This window comes from Rhinolophus sinicus, chromosome 5, assembly GCF_057876585.1.
Source record: "Rhinolophus sinicus isolate RSI-liver-muscle chromosome 5, RSI-T2T, whole genome shotgun sequence".
NCBI classification, from domain to species: domain Eukaryota; kingdom Metazoa; phylum Chordata; class Mammalia; order Chiroptera; family Rhinolophidae; genus Rhinolophus; species Rhinolophus sinicus.
In genome coordinates, this window is record NC_142505.1 from 17,965,909 (window position 1) to 17,980,240 (window position 14,332).

At 45.5% G+C, this 14,332-nt stretch overlaps 2 protein-coding genes across 2 annotated transcripts in view; one reads left to right on the plus strand and one right to left on the minus strand.

Annotated features, from left to right (window-relative positions):
* Window positions 1-10,496, minus strand: part of GPD1L (glycerol-3-phosphate dehydrogenase 1 like) — a 44,025-nt gene extending 33,529 nt beyond the window's left edge. The window contains exon 1 of the mRNA XM_019727743.3: window positions 10,326-10,496. Within this exon, the coding sequence (XP_019583302.1) occupies window positions 10,326-10,372 (47 nt within the window). The 5' untranslated portion in view covers window positions 10,373-10,496. The remainder of the gene's footprint in view (window positions 1-10,325) is intronic.
* Window positions 10,497-10,752: 256 nt separating this feature from the next.
* Window positions 10,753-14,332, plus strand: part of OSBPL10 (oxysterol binding protein like 10) — a 324,252-nt gene continuing 320,672 nt past the window's right edge. The window contains exons 1-2 of the mRNA XM_088798290.1: window positions 10,753-12,013; window positions 13,910-14,110. The gene's annotated coding sequence lies outside the window, so the exon portion shown is untranslated. The remainder of the gene's footprint in view (window positions 12,014-13,909; window positions 14,111-14,332) is intronic.

Sequence of the window (14,332 nt, forward strand, 5' to 3'; positions counted from 1 at the left end):
TGACTCTATTCCCTGTGCTGTACTCCACATCCTGTGACTATATATATATATTAAATTATAGTTGACATTCAGTTTCAGCTTCAGGAGTCCACAGTAGTTTTTAAAGCCCCCCCAGAGACAAATGTGTAGCCAGGGACTCAGAATCACTGCTCTGCACAATCATCTAGAAAGTTGGTGCTCTCCTCTCTCACAAAATAGTTGCAAATACGCATATCAAAGCTCTGTGGCTTTATCTATAAAATTCTTATTCTATGCCAGCAGGACAGTTTATTAACTAAATGCCCATTAATCCAATTCTCCTCCTGACACTCTGTAAAAACGAGGCCAAGAATCTCCCCACCATCACTCTCACCTTTATTCTAATCTTGGAAAGAGCTGCACGTATAACTCACAGGGAAATAGCAGCTCAGGCTCACAGTGTTCCGTGGGATTAAGTAACTCATACAAGGTCAATGAGAGCAAGTGTGATTCTGGGGAATCGAGCAAACTGATGGGGGGCGGGGGAAGGTTCTAAGACCCTAGGAATCCAAGTCCAGTAAACCAAATGGGGAAAACAGACCAGAACCACAAGACATCTCCCCATGATCTCACTGGAATACACCTGCTATTCTCTTACAGGCCCTTCTTGGGGAAGCCAAGCGTTACAACCGAAAGCAAACCTGTGGTGTCTGCTGAAATGAGTTAGTTAAGAAAATTTAAACAAAAATTGGAATTATTAAGAACTAAGCCCATGGGATCATGTCTGTACATCCTTTGGGGTTCGATGGAGCTTAAAATGACCAGACAAAAATAAGTAAGGGAAGCTCCAGTTATATTATTTACTCATGTGAGGTCATCAGGACCTCATTTTGCATTCTCCTTGGTTCCATCAACAACTTCACTCAATCATTCCTTCCCTCACTCATTTATCTCAGTTGTCCAATATTTACCGAGTGCCTCCTATGTATATTGCATTGTGCTAAATGCTGGTGATGCAACAGAGAAAAAGCAAAGCCTCTGCTCTCCAACGCTTACTGCTCCCTCAGAGAGATAAGTAAGGTCAAAGGAATTCACAATTCTGTGTAGGATGAGAGGGGAAGGGAAGTGAAGGGACAAATGTTTAGAAGGGTACGATGGACCATGATGGACTTTAACAAGGGACTCCACTGCAACCCGTGTTAATCCATGAGCAGTCTCCCATGCTGGATCTTCTGCTGAGAGAACCATGAAGGACCGGCCCAGCCGGGCTACAGGGAGAAGACCCGGGAAGGGTGCTGAGGAAGGCCATACCTCTGCTGAGAAACCCAAAGGGCTTCAGAAGTCGGGGTGGGAAGAGCAGGCAAAGCAGAGCTTGAGCCCTACTCAGCAAACCGCAGACACATGAGTGAGCCTGGCCAAGCTAACAACCACCAACCAATCCAGATTCATAGCAGCAATAAGTGCTTATTAATTTACGCGGCAGAGTTGGGGGAGGGGGGGCTTTTGCAGCAACTGTTAAGGCATATGCACCAAACAGCAACTGGAGGTAACTCCACGTAATTCTGGGCCAAGATGTTGGATCTATCTGCCACCCAGAGATGGGGGTGGGGGGAAGATGGTGAGGAGGGTGATCAGGGTTGAGGGAAAACTCAAGGACAAATATAGCAAGGAGAGGAACAAAAAGATTCTAATGCCTATAAAACCTAGTTTTGTTCTTTCTAAATAACTTACACTATATTTTTGGGGGGGAGATCAGGACTTAAAACACTGCATTTGTTTTGCTTCTATCTCTTCTCCAATCTAGTACAATCTCCACACTGAACCAAAGATTTTCTTTGCTGCCCACCTTTTTCTGTCATTTATGAAAACCTCAGAAAGTATAATCCACAACATAACAAAGGCCATATGTGACCAGTCCACAGCTAACATCATACTGAGGGTTCTTAGCACCAAAAATGGGGAAAGGAGCAGGAGGAAACTTTTGGAAGTGATGGATGTTTATTACCTCAATAGTGGCAGTGGTTTCATGTGTATTTTCACTTCTCCAAATCTATCCAATTGTATACGTTAAATATGTCCAGGGTTTTTTATATATCAACTATACCCCAGTAAAGCTTTTTTAAGAAAAGTATATGACTCAGCCAAAACTCCTTTTTGTCTCTGAAATGGTACTAGGTGTGTCCATTACATATGTGTGACTACTTTTGACCAACGTGAAGCAACAGGATCAAGCAGAGCAAAGGGGGTGCTTTGCAGGAACCGGGGTGTTTCGAAGGAGCTAGAGTCTACTTATAAGTGATGTACCCTGTTCTAAAATAAAAAGTGAGTGGCTGTCAGAGGGCCAGTCCAAAATATGCACAAGGATATTAGCACTGAGCTTAAAATAAAAGTACTGTCTACAGGCCACGGAGGCCATGTGTGTAGCGTGGTCGTCGTTGGGGTTGAGGTCTCACAGCCACACAGGTAGAGCTTTTCATGCTTTAGGGGTGGTTGTGCCACTGCGCAAACATAGTCAGGGATGGATCCTTACACCGCTGGGTCAAGGGCATGAGCAGCCATATCTACACCTGGCCCAGCTCATCCATTTACTTAATGACGGGGGGAGGGAGCAGATGACCTTTAAGGCCCCTTCCAGGTTGATGATCAACTCCAGTGTTTTCCCAAGTGAGGAATGGGTACCAGAGGTTCCCCCAATGCCTCAGTGCTGCCCCCACACAAAGCACCAAATGACAGATTCACTTGTGCCATTTTTCAACTCCCATGGCCCTTCTGAGTGTAGAATGTCTTGTTTGAAGGCTACTGTGTTGTTACCATCTCTCCAGCATGTGCTAACTTCCCTTCTGCACAAAGCATGAGGAGGCCTCAGGCTCTCCAGCCACCTCGGCAGGTAGAAGCAGCTGTCAAGGGTTCTGACACATTGCTTTGTTTCCATTCTACTGGTTGTTGTTGTTACCTTGTACTTATGACATTTACAGTAGTGACATAAAGTTTTCTTTTATAGGCAACTTTTAAAGGATGTATAATAAGCAAATAATAGTACAGGTATGAAACAGACAGGGCCAACGCCACAAGGGCGGGCAGTGTCTGCAGGATAAAGGTTTAATCCTATCCAAGCCCTTCACCTTGCAGATCCAGACACACGAGGCTTAGAGTCCCTCTGACTTAGTGTCACAGACACAGGTAGTTGCAGAACTGCCTGGGGAAGGACTCAGGGCTGCTGATGGCTAGTCCTGGATCTCTACACAGATGTATAAAATCACATTTCCCATGAAATTATGAATTATCTTAAGTTTTGGACCTCAAAGTATGAAGTAATTCACAACTTCTACAGTCCTGTGCAAATGAAATTAAAAGGGACATGGGGAAGAAGTAATGTTCCAGCGACAGCTATGTACTGGGTACCTGATGTAAGATCTCACGTAACCTTTCCAGCGGCCCCAAGAGAGGTACACATTATCCCCACTTGACAGATGAAAAAGGTGAGCTCAGAGAGTAAATAGGTTACCCAAAGTCAGATGTAGAGCCAGCAGTTCTAACGCAGAATTCTGTCCAGAGCCCATCCTTTCTGTTTTACATTCGCGCTGGAATACACTAGTGTCATTTGTTGAGAATACATATTGAGCACTGATGAAGGGCAGACGCTGTGCTGGGCACAGGCGATACAGGGAATAAAGCCGACCAGTCCCTACCCTCACAGAGCTCAGTAAATGGAGATTAATGTTGCTCTAGCAAGCACACAGAGATGTTATTGTACCACCGGTGACCCAAGTGGTTAAGCAGGTGACAGAGTGACACTTGGCAGACATTAGGAAGGTTAGGTAGAGCGGGGAGGAAGTGCAACGAACCAGAACTGAAGCCTGAGGGCCTTACCTAGGCGTGGGGGTGGGGAGCCTTCCAGGCAGAGACAAGGGCCCCTGGAGCAAAGGACATAGGAAGAGGGCATGGAGCTTACCTGCTTTTACCTAGAGCCAATTTTGTAGGGAGAGGGAGAGAAGGGGACAGGAGAAAGAGGAGGGGAGAGGTTAAGGGAAGAAGAGGGAGAGAGGGGGAGGAGACAGTGAGGGAGGAGAAGTGGGGGGGGGGGGACACAGGGGAGGGAGAGGATGGGAGTGCGTGGGGAGCAGCCAGAAGGTGAAGAGGGCAGGGATGGGGCAAGAGGCGAGAGCGGGCTAAGGATGGGCAGAAACAGGATTGATTTGCTGCCTTCCAGGTGTTGGACACTGTATGATGTCCTTGTTTTCATTGAAATATAATTGATATATAACACTGTATAAGTTTAAGGTGTACAGTGTGCTGATTCGATACATTTATATATCACCACTGTGGCACTGTTTTCAATACCTTACCTACTTTATCTCTTTGAAGCCTCAGCAGCCCTCCGACGCAGGTATCATACTAGTATTATCCCCACTTTTTACATCAAGAAACTGAAGCCTGGGGATCACACAGGTGGTTCGTGGAAAAACAGCGAGTTGCACCCCAGGACATGTCTCCAAGCCTCCGCGTCCCGCCCCGAGTCCCAGCTGGATGGACACCCACGTGCTGCAGGTCCTAACCTCCATCTGGGTAACTCCCCCTCCCTGGCATTCACTCCTTGTGCACAGCCTTCTCACCGCTACCTCTCTACGAAGCTGTCATGTTCCAATCAGGCTGGGAATGTGCGGCACCACCCAAGGAACGGCCGCCTATCAAGTCAGGCCCGAACGCGACAGGATTCTGGTGGCCCGCGCTGCTTCACAAGGTGCAGAACCGTTCTGGGCCAGAAAGGACCCAACAGTCCATCCCTCTTTTTAGCAAGAAGAAACTGGGGCCCGAGGAGGAGAATGAGCCGGTTCCGGGGGGTTCCCCCCATTCCGTGTCCCGGCCTCTCCTACCGCTAGCTGATCCTGACTGTAGGTCTAAGGGGAGAGGGTGTTCAGTTTTGGTTTAAATAACATCCACTTTTTTACCCCTAACAGCAATACACGAAAGAATAAAAAGCAATTATGAATAATCTCACCACCCGGGGAGAACCACTGTTAACATTTTGTATGATTCTTGGTAGTTAAAGGGCTTTTAAAGTACAATCAAATGCCAGAGTATTAGATACAAATGTGAAAAATGAAGCATTTTAAAAATAGATTCAACTTGGTGAATGTTTATTTGATCTCTAGATAGGGACGTTTTCTAAGCTTAAAATCAAAGGAAGGAACCACAGAGGAAGAAAGATCAATGTGAACAACTTCACATAAAGAAAAGGAGAGGGAGACGGAGACCAAAAAGCCTTTCTGTCTATCAGAATTTAACCTGCAGAGGAAAAGCTTAAAATAGAATGTTACATTTAACAAAAAACAGGACGCAAAACTGTACACGCCATATGACCAGGTATAATACTTAACAAAATACATACGACCTCACCCATTAGGATGGCTACTATCAAGAAAATAAAAAATGAACATAAAAATAGAAATAACAAGTGAGGCTGTGTAGCAAATGGAACCTTTGTGCAGTGCTGGTGGGGATGTAAAGTGGTGTGACTACTATGGAAAACAATATAGTGGTTCCTGAAAAAACTAAATATAATATGGTCCAACAACTCCACTTCAGGGGGGTATGTAGCCAAAAGAACTGAAAGCAGGGACTCAAATAGATATTTGTACACCGTGTTCAGAGCATTATTCACAACAGCTCCAAGGTGGAAGCAACCCAAGTGTCCATTGACGGACGAATGGATAAACAAGATATGCTGCATACAAAGCATGGAATATTATTCAGCCTTAAAAAGGAAGGAAATGCTAACACATGCTACAACATGACAATTTTTAAGGCCTCATTTCAATTTGATTTTTCTTAAGTGGAAGAGCTGAGAGGATATGCTCCTCAATATGTTTATGACCATGAAATTTGTCCTTGGGTAAAAGTGTGCTTCTCAGTGAAAATGATAAGAATTTATAGAAACGTGGACATTGGATGGATCTGGGTTTCAACTTCACCTTATTAACCCGTGATCTTGAAAATTTTCTCTAAATCTCAGCTTTGTCATCTAACATAGGGCTAATAATAGTATCTCACAGGCTTGTTATGAGATTTAGCTAAATGAAATAATGTACCTGACACACAGAAAATGACCAGTAAGTGGTAACTGTTACTATGGTTACCCCTCCTAAGGGAGGGGAGGAAGTGGAAGAGAAGAATGATGAAGGGTTAAGAGATGACCAGCACAGTAGTCCTGAGTTTTACACTGACAGGTGGGGGAGTGATGGCAACAGGTGACTAAGTATCAGTTACTATTATATTTTTTTAATTGTACAAACTTTCTCGCTCCGGTTCAGGAGGGAACTCTGGATCCTTTCCCAGTTCAACTCTAACCTGTCCCATCATTAAACTCTCCCTCCAGCTTCCAAAGCAGAGGTGTGTCAGTGCCATCTGCCAACAGGGAAGGGATTATTTCTGACAGAGCTCATTCAGACACTCAAACTGTTTCTGGGCTCTCCGTGAGGGAGTGTAGCGAGAATCAGGACAGAAACAGGAACACAAAAAGCTGACACAGGTGGACAAAGAGTGCTGCGGCACTGCATTCAGAAGGTTCCAGCAGACCAAAGGGAAGTCACACACATCCAGCTTCCATCACCAGTGCAAAGTAGGCCAAAGCTCTCTCTGACCTTCAGTCTCCGGCCTCAAGCTGTGGGGTGATGGAGAAAACAAGGACAAGAGATAAACAACCGCAGCTGCTATCAGTTATGCTCTTTGTCTTTTGTCCTCTCTCCCCTCTCTGCCTCTATGCCTTGGCCAAACTCCAACTGGGTGTATTTTGTGACTTGATGGTACTAGTCAAGGATGATGAAACTGACAATAATAATCATAGTAGTGGGTGACATTTATTGAGTGTCAGTTACCTTGCACTTCCTGGATCATCTCTTTTAATATTAACCATAATCCTAGACAGCAGGTACCAATATTACAAGCAATGATTCCTGGAGAGAAGCAGTTTGCTCAACGCCTCAGAGCTGCCACGTTAGAACCCCAGGGACTTGGAACCCCAAGCCCTCCTTATACTGCTGCATTACTCTGTCTCCCAAGGAGGTCTGGGACATACGCTCCCTACCACAGTAAATAAATAGAGCCCTGAAATTTTAGTTCTAGAACTGGATCTTGCACTGTGTCTGGGTGATCTTCCCAAGGTTGATGAAGAAACTTTGTTTCACCTTTGCAGTTACTTAAAAAGCTTTTGGATTTTGTGTTCTTTTTGTTATTTTTTTCTGGGCCCCTGGGGCCATAAAAAGCCATGCAGTTTAGGAAGTGGCTCCCGGCCTAGCCAGTAGTGGGCAGCACAGCAGGGCTGCTGGATGCATGAGGGCCCCCTCCAACCCCCTCTCCCTGATCTGTCTAGAGGAAAGGAGGTGCCAAAGGACAGGACAAGGGCGTGTTACACAACCCGTTTACTTTCCCTCACATGTCCTTTCTGGCTGAAGCTCCCTGGCAAGTCAGCTAGATTCAGTCTTTTGGTATCTGTATTGCCATCAGCCTTTACATGGGCAAGGCACTCAATGTGAGGGCGATAGCCCCTTGGAGCTAGGAGCTTAGATGTGACACCTTTACTTACCCAAGTATTCTGAGCTACTTCAAAGGCCCAAGTGTAAACATTGCTTACGCACCTTCATATTCCTGAGGTCAAGACCATATCTGGAAGGGTAGATCTATCTCTTGGTTATTGGTTTGAAAATAAGCAAAGGGCTCAAGTCCCTTAGGGAAAAATCTGTCCCACCCTCAGGGAAGCATGATTCAGCAAGTCTAGCTTCAATGGTAATTCTGACGCAAGTGGCGTTTGGATCACATTTTGATAAACACTATTTAAAATATAACATCTAATCAATCTTGTGGCAGATATCTCATTCCACTTTCTATTTCTTTTGAATTTATCTTCCAAGTCTCTCTATCTCAGACCTGAAGCTAAGTTCTTAAAGGCAAAGATTGTATCCAGTTGTGTCTATCCCCAGAAAGGCCACAATACCTACAGAAAGCAAACACTCAAATGTTTGCTGACCAGGGCTGCACATGCAATGGGCGGCTAAGTTCCGGAATCTCTGGCAAGGTTGGGATCCTCTCTCCAGGATGGGAGTGGCTCTGCACCCAGAGCAGTTGCAAGGAAGTCAACAACTGTTCCCATCTGATCCCATAATTAATGGAGCCAGGCAGCCAGCCCAAACCACCAGCATGGCACATTTCTCAATTGCTCTGCTCCAGTGTCACTGGCCAAGTTCTACTCTATTTCCTTGGGCTGGAGTGGGCCAAGAAAGCAGTCCAGTACAGAGTGAAGCCGTGGGAAGGCAGCCAAATCCCAGCAGAGGGGGCAGGAGGTTCACTTCACTGCTATTTGCTCCAGGCCTAAATCCAGCATGGCAAAGTGTGCTACTTCTACCGCACCTTGCAAGTTAGGAAAAGGAGCTGTCACCTGTGGTTCTGTGTCCTTTTACAGAGGAGGATACTAATGTCAAAAGAACATGTGCTAAATGGGTCCTTTTCCAGTCCCATGGACAACAGGGCAGCTGACATCTCACTCTAGTGACCTTGGAATCAAAACTGTCAAAGCCAAACTGAAAGTCCAAATGAAGCTCTGCACTGGATAGATATCAACCCCATCAAATGTTGTGCAGAACATTCTGTTGGAATTCCTCCAGAAAGGGCAGAAGAAACTGATAACACTGGCTTTCCTCCAGGAGGTACCTTGGGGCACACGTATGGGTGAGAGACATTTCACTGTTTTGTTTTTTGTTTTTGTTTTTGTTTTTAAACAACCTGAATATATTCCCTAATCAAAGATGATTGCATTTGGGACGGCTGGCCCGGTGGCTCAGGCAGTTGGAGCTCGGTGCTCCAAACTCCAAAGGCTGCCAATTTGATTCCCACATGGGCCAGTGGGCTCTCAACCACAAGGTTGCCGGTTCAACTCCTCGAGTCCCGCAAGGGATGGTGGGCAGTCCCCCCTGCAACTAAGACTGAAAGGATAACAACTTGAAGCTGAACGGCACCCTCCACAACTAAGATTGAAAGGACAACAACTTGACTTGGAAAAAAGTCCTGGAAGTACACACTGTTCCCCAATAAAGTCCTGTTCCCCTTCCCCAGTAAAATCTTTTTTAAAAAAGAAAAAGATAACTGCATTTGAAAAAATAAATGTCAGCCATTCATTTACTATTTATTTAACATATGTAAGGCCCTAGGGTAGATGCTGTTCTCAAGAGCTGGATGGGGAAGAGTAGAAACAGATAATCAAACAAATCACTCCCTTGCAGTGATAGGTCAGCAACAGGCGTGCATGGAGTGATCCCAGGACTCGCTGGGATGGAAAAGTAAAGAACCAGGTAAGGTTTCCTCCAAGGAATATCTTCTGAGCCAAGTCTTAGAGAGTAAGACTAAAACCAAGTAGCGAGGACCACGCGCTGCAGCGCTCCTAGAAGCCTCAACTGTGATGAATGTCAGGCCACAGGAAAACAGAAGCACCGAAAGGACATCACGCTGAATATTCTATACCCGTCCCTCACTTGTGGGAAAAATACTGCCCAGCAACGGAAACAAAGATTGAAAACATCAGGCGCTATACTGCATCCTGCCTCCCCGCCGCCTACATTCACCCCAATACACCGGAGAATCCCACTGTGCTAAATGTGATAAAGGGAACTAAAAAAGCTGACATGCAGAATGCTTAGGAGCGCGTCGGGCACGAAATGCTTTATAAAGGTTAAAGTCAAAGCCTAGCAGAGACGTAAAGCTTCGCAAACATCTCCCCACTGGAGAATTCTCACGCCCCTGCATTACACTGGGTGCCAGGACGGTTGGAAGTTGGATTTTCTTCCCGATAAACGTAACTAAGATAGCAGACGTACCAGCGGCGGGGGCGAGAGCCGCGCTTTGAAGGGCCGCGCAGTCCCGCCCGCGACCTGGACAGCAAGCGAGCCTTAGCTCTCTCGGTCTTTTTCCCCTCGTTACCGAAACTCCAGTAAGAATGCGGGAGCCTCCCTCAATTCCTCGACCCGGGCGATCCGCCGAGGAGAATGGAGAACACCCTTAGCATGTTGCGCAAAACACCCGGGCGCGGAGAGCAGGTGGCCTCCGCACGCCCGCCGCGCGATGACTAGCGCGCAGACAGGTGCCGGTGGGCGCGCAGTGCCCGCGCTTCGCGCTGCCCCCTGCGCGCACACGGACCCAGGGCCTCCCGGGCGAGTGCCTAGGTTCGCTCTCCCCGGACGCGCGGTGCCCAGCCCGGCCGCCTCGCCTCTCCGAGCTCAGTGCACGGTGCCCACGCCGCGGCGGGGACGCGCGGCCCTAGCCCGCCCGGGACAGGGGCTTCCTGGAGGCGTATCCCATGCCGCCGGCCCGCCGCAGCTCACCAGTTTCCCGAGCCCACGATGCACACTTTCAGGGGCGACGCTGCCATGGCCAGGCCGAAATGCAGCAGCCCAGCGCGTGCCTCTCCCGCGGGCCGCTGGCCTACGCCCGCTCAGCTTTACCCGCAGCGGCTCCCGAGGGCCCCACCCCTCCCACCTTTCCGCCAATGGCTGAGGCCACCCCCAACTGGGAGCCCCAGGCCACAGCGGACAGCCTGGGAGGACCCGCCCCGCCACTCCCGAGAACCACTGCGCACGCCTGGGCCTGGCTGCTCTCCGGGCAGCTCCCGCCCCGCCCCTGCCCCGGGCATGCCGGGACTTGTAGTCCGCACTCTCTGCCGCCTTGCTCTCAGCTGTACGGCCCCGCCCACTGCGCCACGTGCAGCCGCGGGTAGTTGCGCCCGGACTTGCGCTCGCAGCGCGGCAGGCTTCCGTTCCACCCTCTGGGCAGAACAGGCCTAGCCCTGCTCGCTGTGGTGCTCCTCGCTGTTCGCTCCCTTCACCCTAAGCAGAAAGAGCTGTCACTGCAATTTGGAGCCGAGAAACATTGACTCTAAAGTCAACCAGACTTGGGCCAGAGCTCGAAGTCCCAACACTTGTCTTTTCAATCTCTGCTTCACTTTGTAGAAGCAAGACACAGCCTGGCACACCTGAACTTCTTAACGAACTTGTAACTTCTGAGGCCTTCGAGACTTGGCTGGACAGTACCTGCACCTTAGTGTGACACTCTTTCTAGAGTCGGGAGAGACCTGGAAGTCCGAGGCAGTGTCTTCACCGGTTTGATTGGCGGGGTTTGCATCCTTGTTACGTGACCCAGAGCACCAGGAGAGTTTGTGTTGTGAGACTACGCTTTCTTCCTTCCTGAAAAATAGAACTTTATTAATTCTGAGCGTCACTTTCCACCAGGCACCATGCTAGACACTGTGGGAGGAGGACAAAGTGGTTTAAACCAGTGGTTATCAGACTCTGTTGTATATTAGAGTCGCTGGATCTTAAAAAAAACACACAAACAAACCCAAACCCAGGCACCACCCCAGATCAATTACATCAGAATCTCCCGGAATGTGATACAAGCGTCAGAATTTTTTTCAAGTTCAAGTGGTGATTGAAAAGGCAGTCAAGATTGACAACCAGAGAATTAAAACATCAATAGAGACTGGCTGAAGAAACAAATAACCTGTTACCTACAAAAATACTAGGTCTATTAGTTGGATGCCTAGAGGATTAACTGTTAGTTTTGTTTTAATCTCTACACTGTATGAAAGAATTATCTATGTTGCTTATGATATTTACTCAAGGAAATACTTAAAGAGAGTGAATGAGACAGATCATGTTCTCTACTCCCTCACTGGTGGTTTGCTCTCAATTATTTGCACTAATGGGAAGATGCCTAAGCAGGGATGATGTAAAAGATGAACTGTTGAAGCTTTATTTATTTATTTTTTCTTGCATGTGTGTTACAAAATGGGCTTGTCATATTAGGTAATGAACTCATGTACTTGAGGCGTATACGTGCATTGGTGAGATTTATACCAAGTGATTGATTCATTTTTAGCCTTTGCCTAAAAGATTTATACCTCCTATGAAAACTTCTGTTCCCCTGTGTTGCAATTACACCTGCATGATAATGAGCTGCCTGGCTATTCCATGGACATATACTGCACAGCTTCCTCATATGGTGTGAATAAACGGTGAGTAGTCATGTATTTTATAGACTGGTTACAAAGATTAAGTCAAAAACCAAATAAGTGAAGAGAGGGGAGAATTTCAGTTAGGGATACAGTCAGGCCACATATAGGGGCTTGTGGTCCATGTTATTTTTTGTTTGTTTGTTTTAAAGCATTACCCACTAGCCAAATGTGGTCAACAAGCATCAAAATAAATAATAATAGTAATGGACTCAAACCCTTTGAATAAAATACAAATTCATGAGTCTATGGTGATTTAAAGAAATAAGTAAACAAATAAATGAGGCAGCAGGGAAGGCTCTTTCTTCAAGTAGAATGTCAGGTAATAAATATAGAAAGAATGATGGTGCTACACAGTCTTCAATGGATGCTCACAATAGTGGTGAAAGTGTGATAAGGGACAGGATATTTACATAGCCTCAAAGTCTCCATACAAATAACTGACAAAAGAGTAACTTAGAGAAAGAGTTTTTAGAGAAAACTGGCTAACACCACCTTAACCACATGGTCAAAGTCAACATTATCAGTCAAGGGACAAACTGACACATGTGCCTTCTTTAGCTGGAGTGAGAAGATTCTCAGTTAATACTGGCTTGTTGGAAAAAAAATTTTTTTTTTGAAATAGTTCCCAGACCTTGGGATTTTGTAGGTTAAAAATATTTTCTTGTTTTGAAGTCTGATATAGAATTGCCAATTTTTAAATTTTTCCATGTAAGGACATAAACAATTACCATATGTGATTCCCATTTTATTTCATCTTATTTTATTTTATTTATTTTAATTCATCTTATTTATTTTACATTAATTAATTTTTGAATAACAATGCATTCCTATGATTCAAAATCCAAAAGGATTGAAAGGGTATAGAGTGAAATTCTCTCTTCCTCCCTTTTCCAGCAGCCCCCCAGTTCCCTTGAGGAAACCTTGTTACCAGTTTCTTGTGTCTACACATTGTTCTGTTACTTGCTTCCTCATTTAACATTATTTCATATTAAAAATGTGAGTCAACGCCAAAAAATTGAATGCACATAATGAAAACTTAAAATGAAAAGAATAAATTTAGCCTTTTAGAAGAATCTCCCACAAAGTCTTTATATTTCTCATTTCTCTGTGGCACTGAAAACTTTTCGACGGCTGGTATTGGTTAAATTCATTCTCTAATTCAAGGTAAGATCTACACTTGGACTGTCCTAGAGAAACATTTTAGCTCCTCTGTCCTCATAGTATATATGTCACCACTTTGCTTCCTAATTATACTCTGTACAATCCCCAGTGGTGACATTTGTTCTTGCTCCAACTGGCTTCAAATGAAATTGCCCATCTTCAATATTGCTATTGACAGCCTAATGAGAAATTACAGGTTTTTGGCTGAAGAAAACAATGCCTCATTCTGGAAACTTCTATGGGCTTTTATCTCACCCCTTGGGGAATAGAGACATAATGGATGAAAGGCAGATTTAGCTGCTTTCAAGAACCAAATAGAGCCCCCAGACACTTAGAAGTAGTAGGTGTCAATTGTAATCTGTTCATATCAAAATTTATTAAATTATCAAAGGGGTTTGTGCACCAGGTTTTATCCATCAACTGTACCTTTTCACCAGTCCCTTAGTTTGGGACACTGTGAGGATCTGTTGCTTCTTTTAAAGGTCATACTACTATAAGCTACAGGAGCCAGTTCTTAACCAAGCACTGATTATTAATATTGATTATGTCTGGGGTACCAGCCCACTTGGATCACATGGAGAACTGGGGAATTTTAAAGATGAAATTATCAGACTTAATAGTGTAGCTTACTAGAGAAAAGAAGAGATATTTATTCCATTTCTACTTGATTAAAAATCAAATATCAATCTGGACTTGGTTCTAGATTTGAGTATTGTTCATTTGGTTACTCAACAGGTATTCACTGAATTCATTCCATGTGCCAGGATCTGAGGATATAATGTTGAAGAAAAGTGACAACATTTACAGTCCGAAAGAAGATCAGATAAAGAGAGAAACAAGTATCTTCCATAGAGTCCAGCCTCATGTTGCTCTGATAAGAGACAGGAGGCTCTGGAAACAGATTGAAGGGGTATCAACCCATACCTAGGGTTCCCGGTAAGACTTTCTGGAAGAAGGATGTCTGAACTGAAGGATGAGTACAAATTAAATGGGAGAAGAGTGTCTGAGGCAGCGAGAACAGAGAACAGCATGTGCAAAGGCTTGGAGGGAAAAGAAAAATAACCAGCCATTGGTTCCTTCGAGAACCTGAAAGTTCAGTAAGCTGGAAGATAGAATAAAAGGTAAAGACAGATGAGGAAGACAGATGGACAGGGTCCC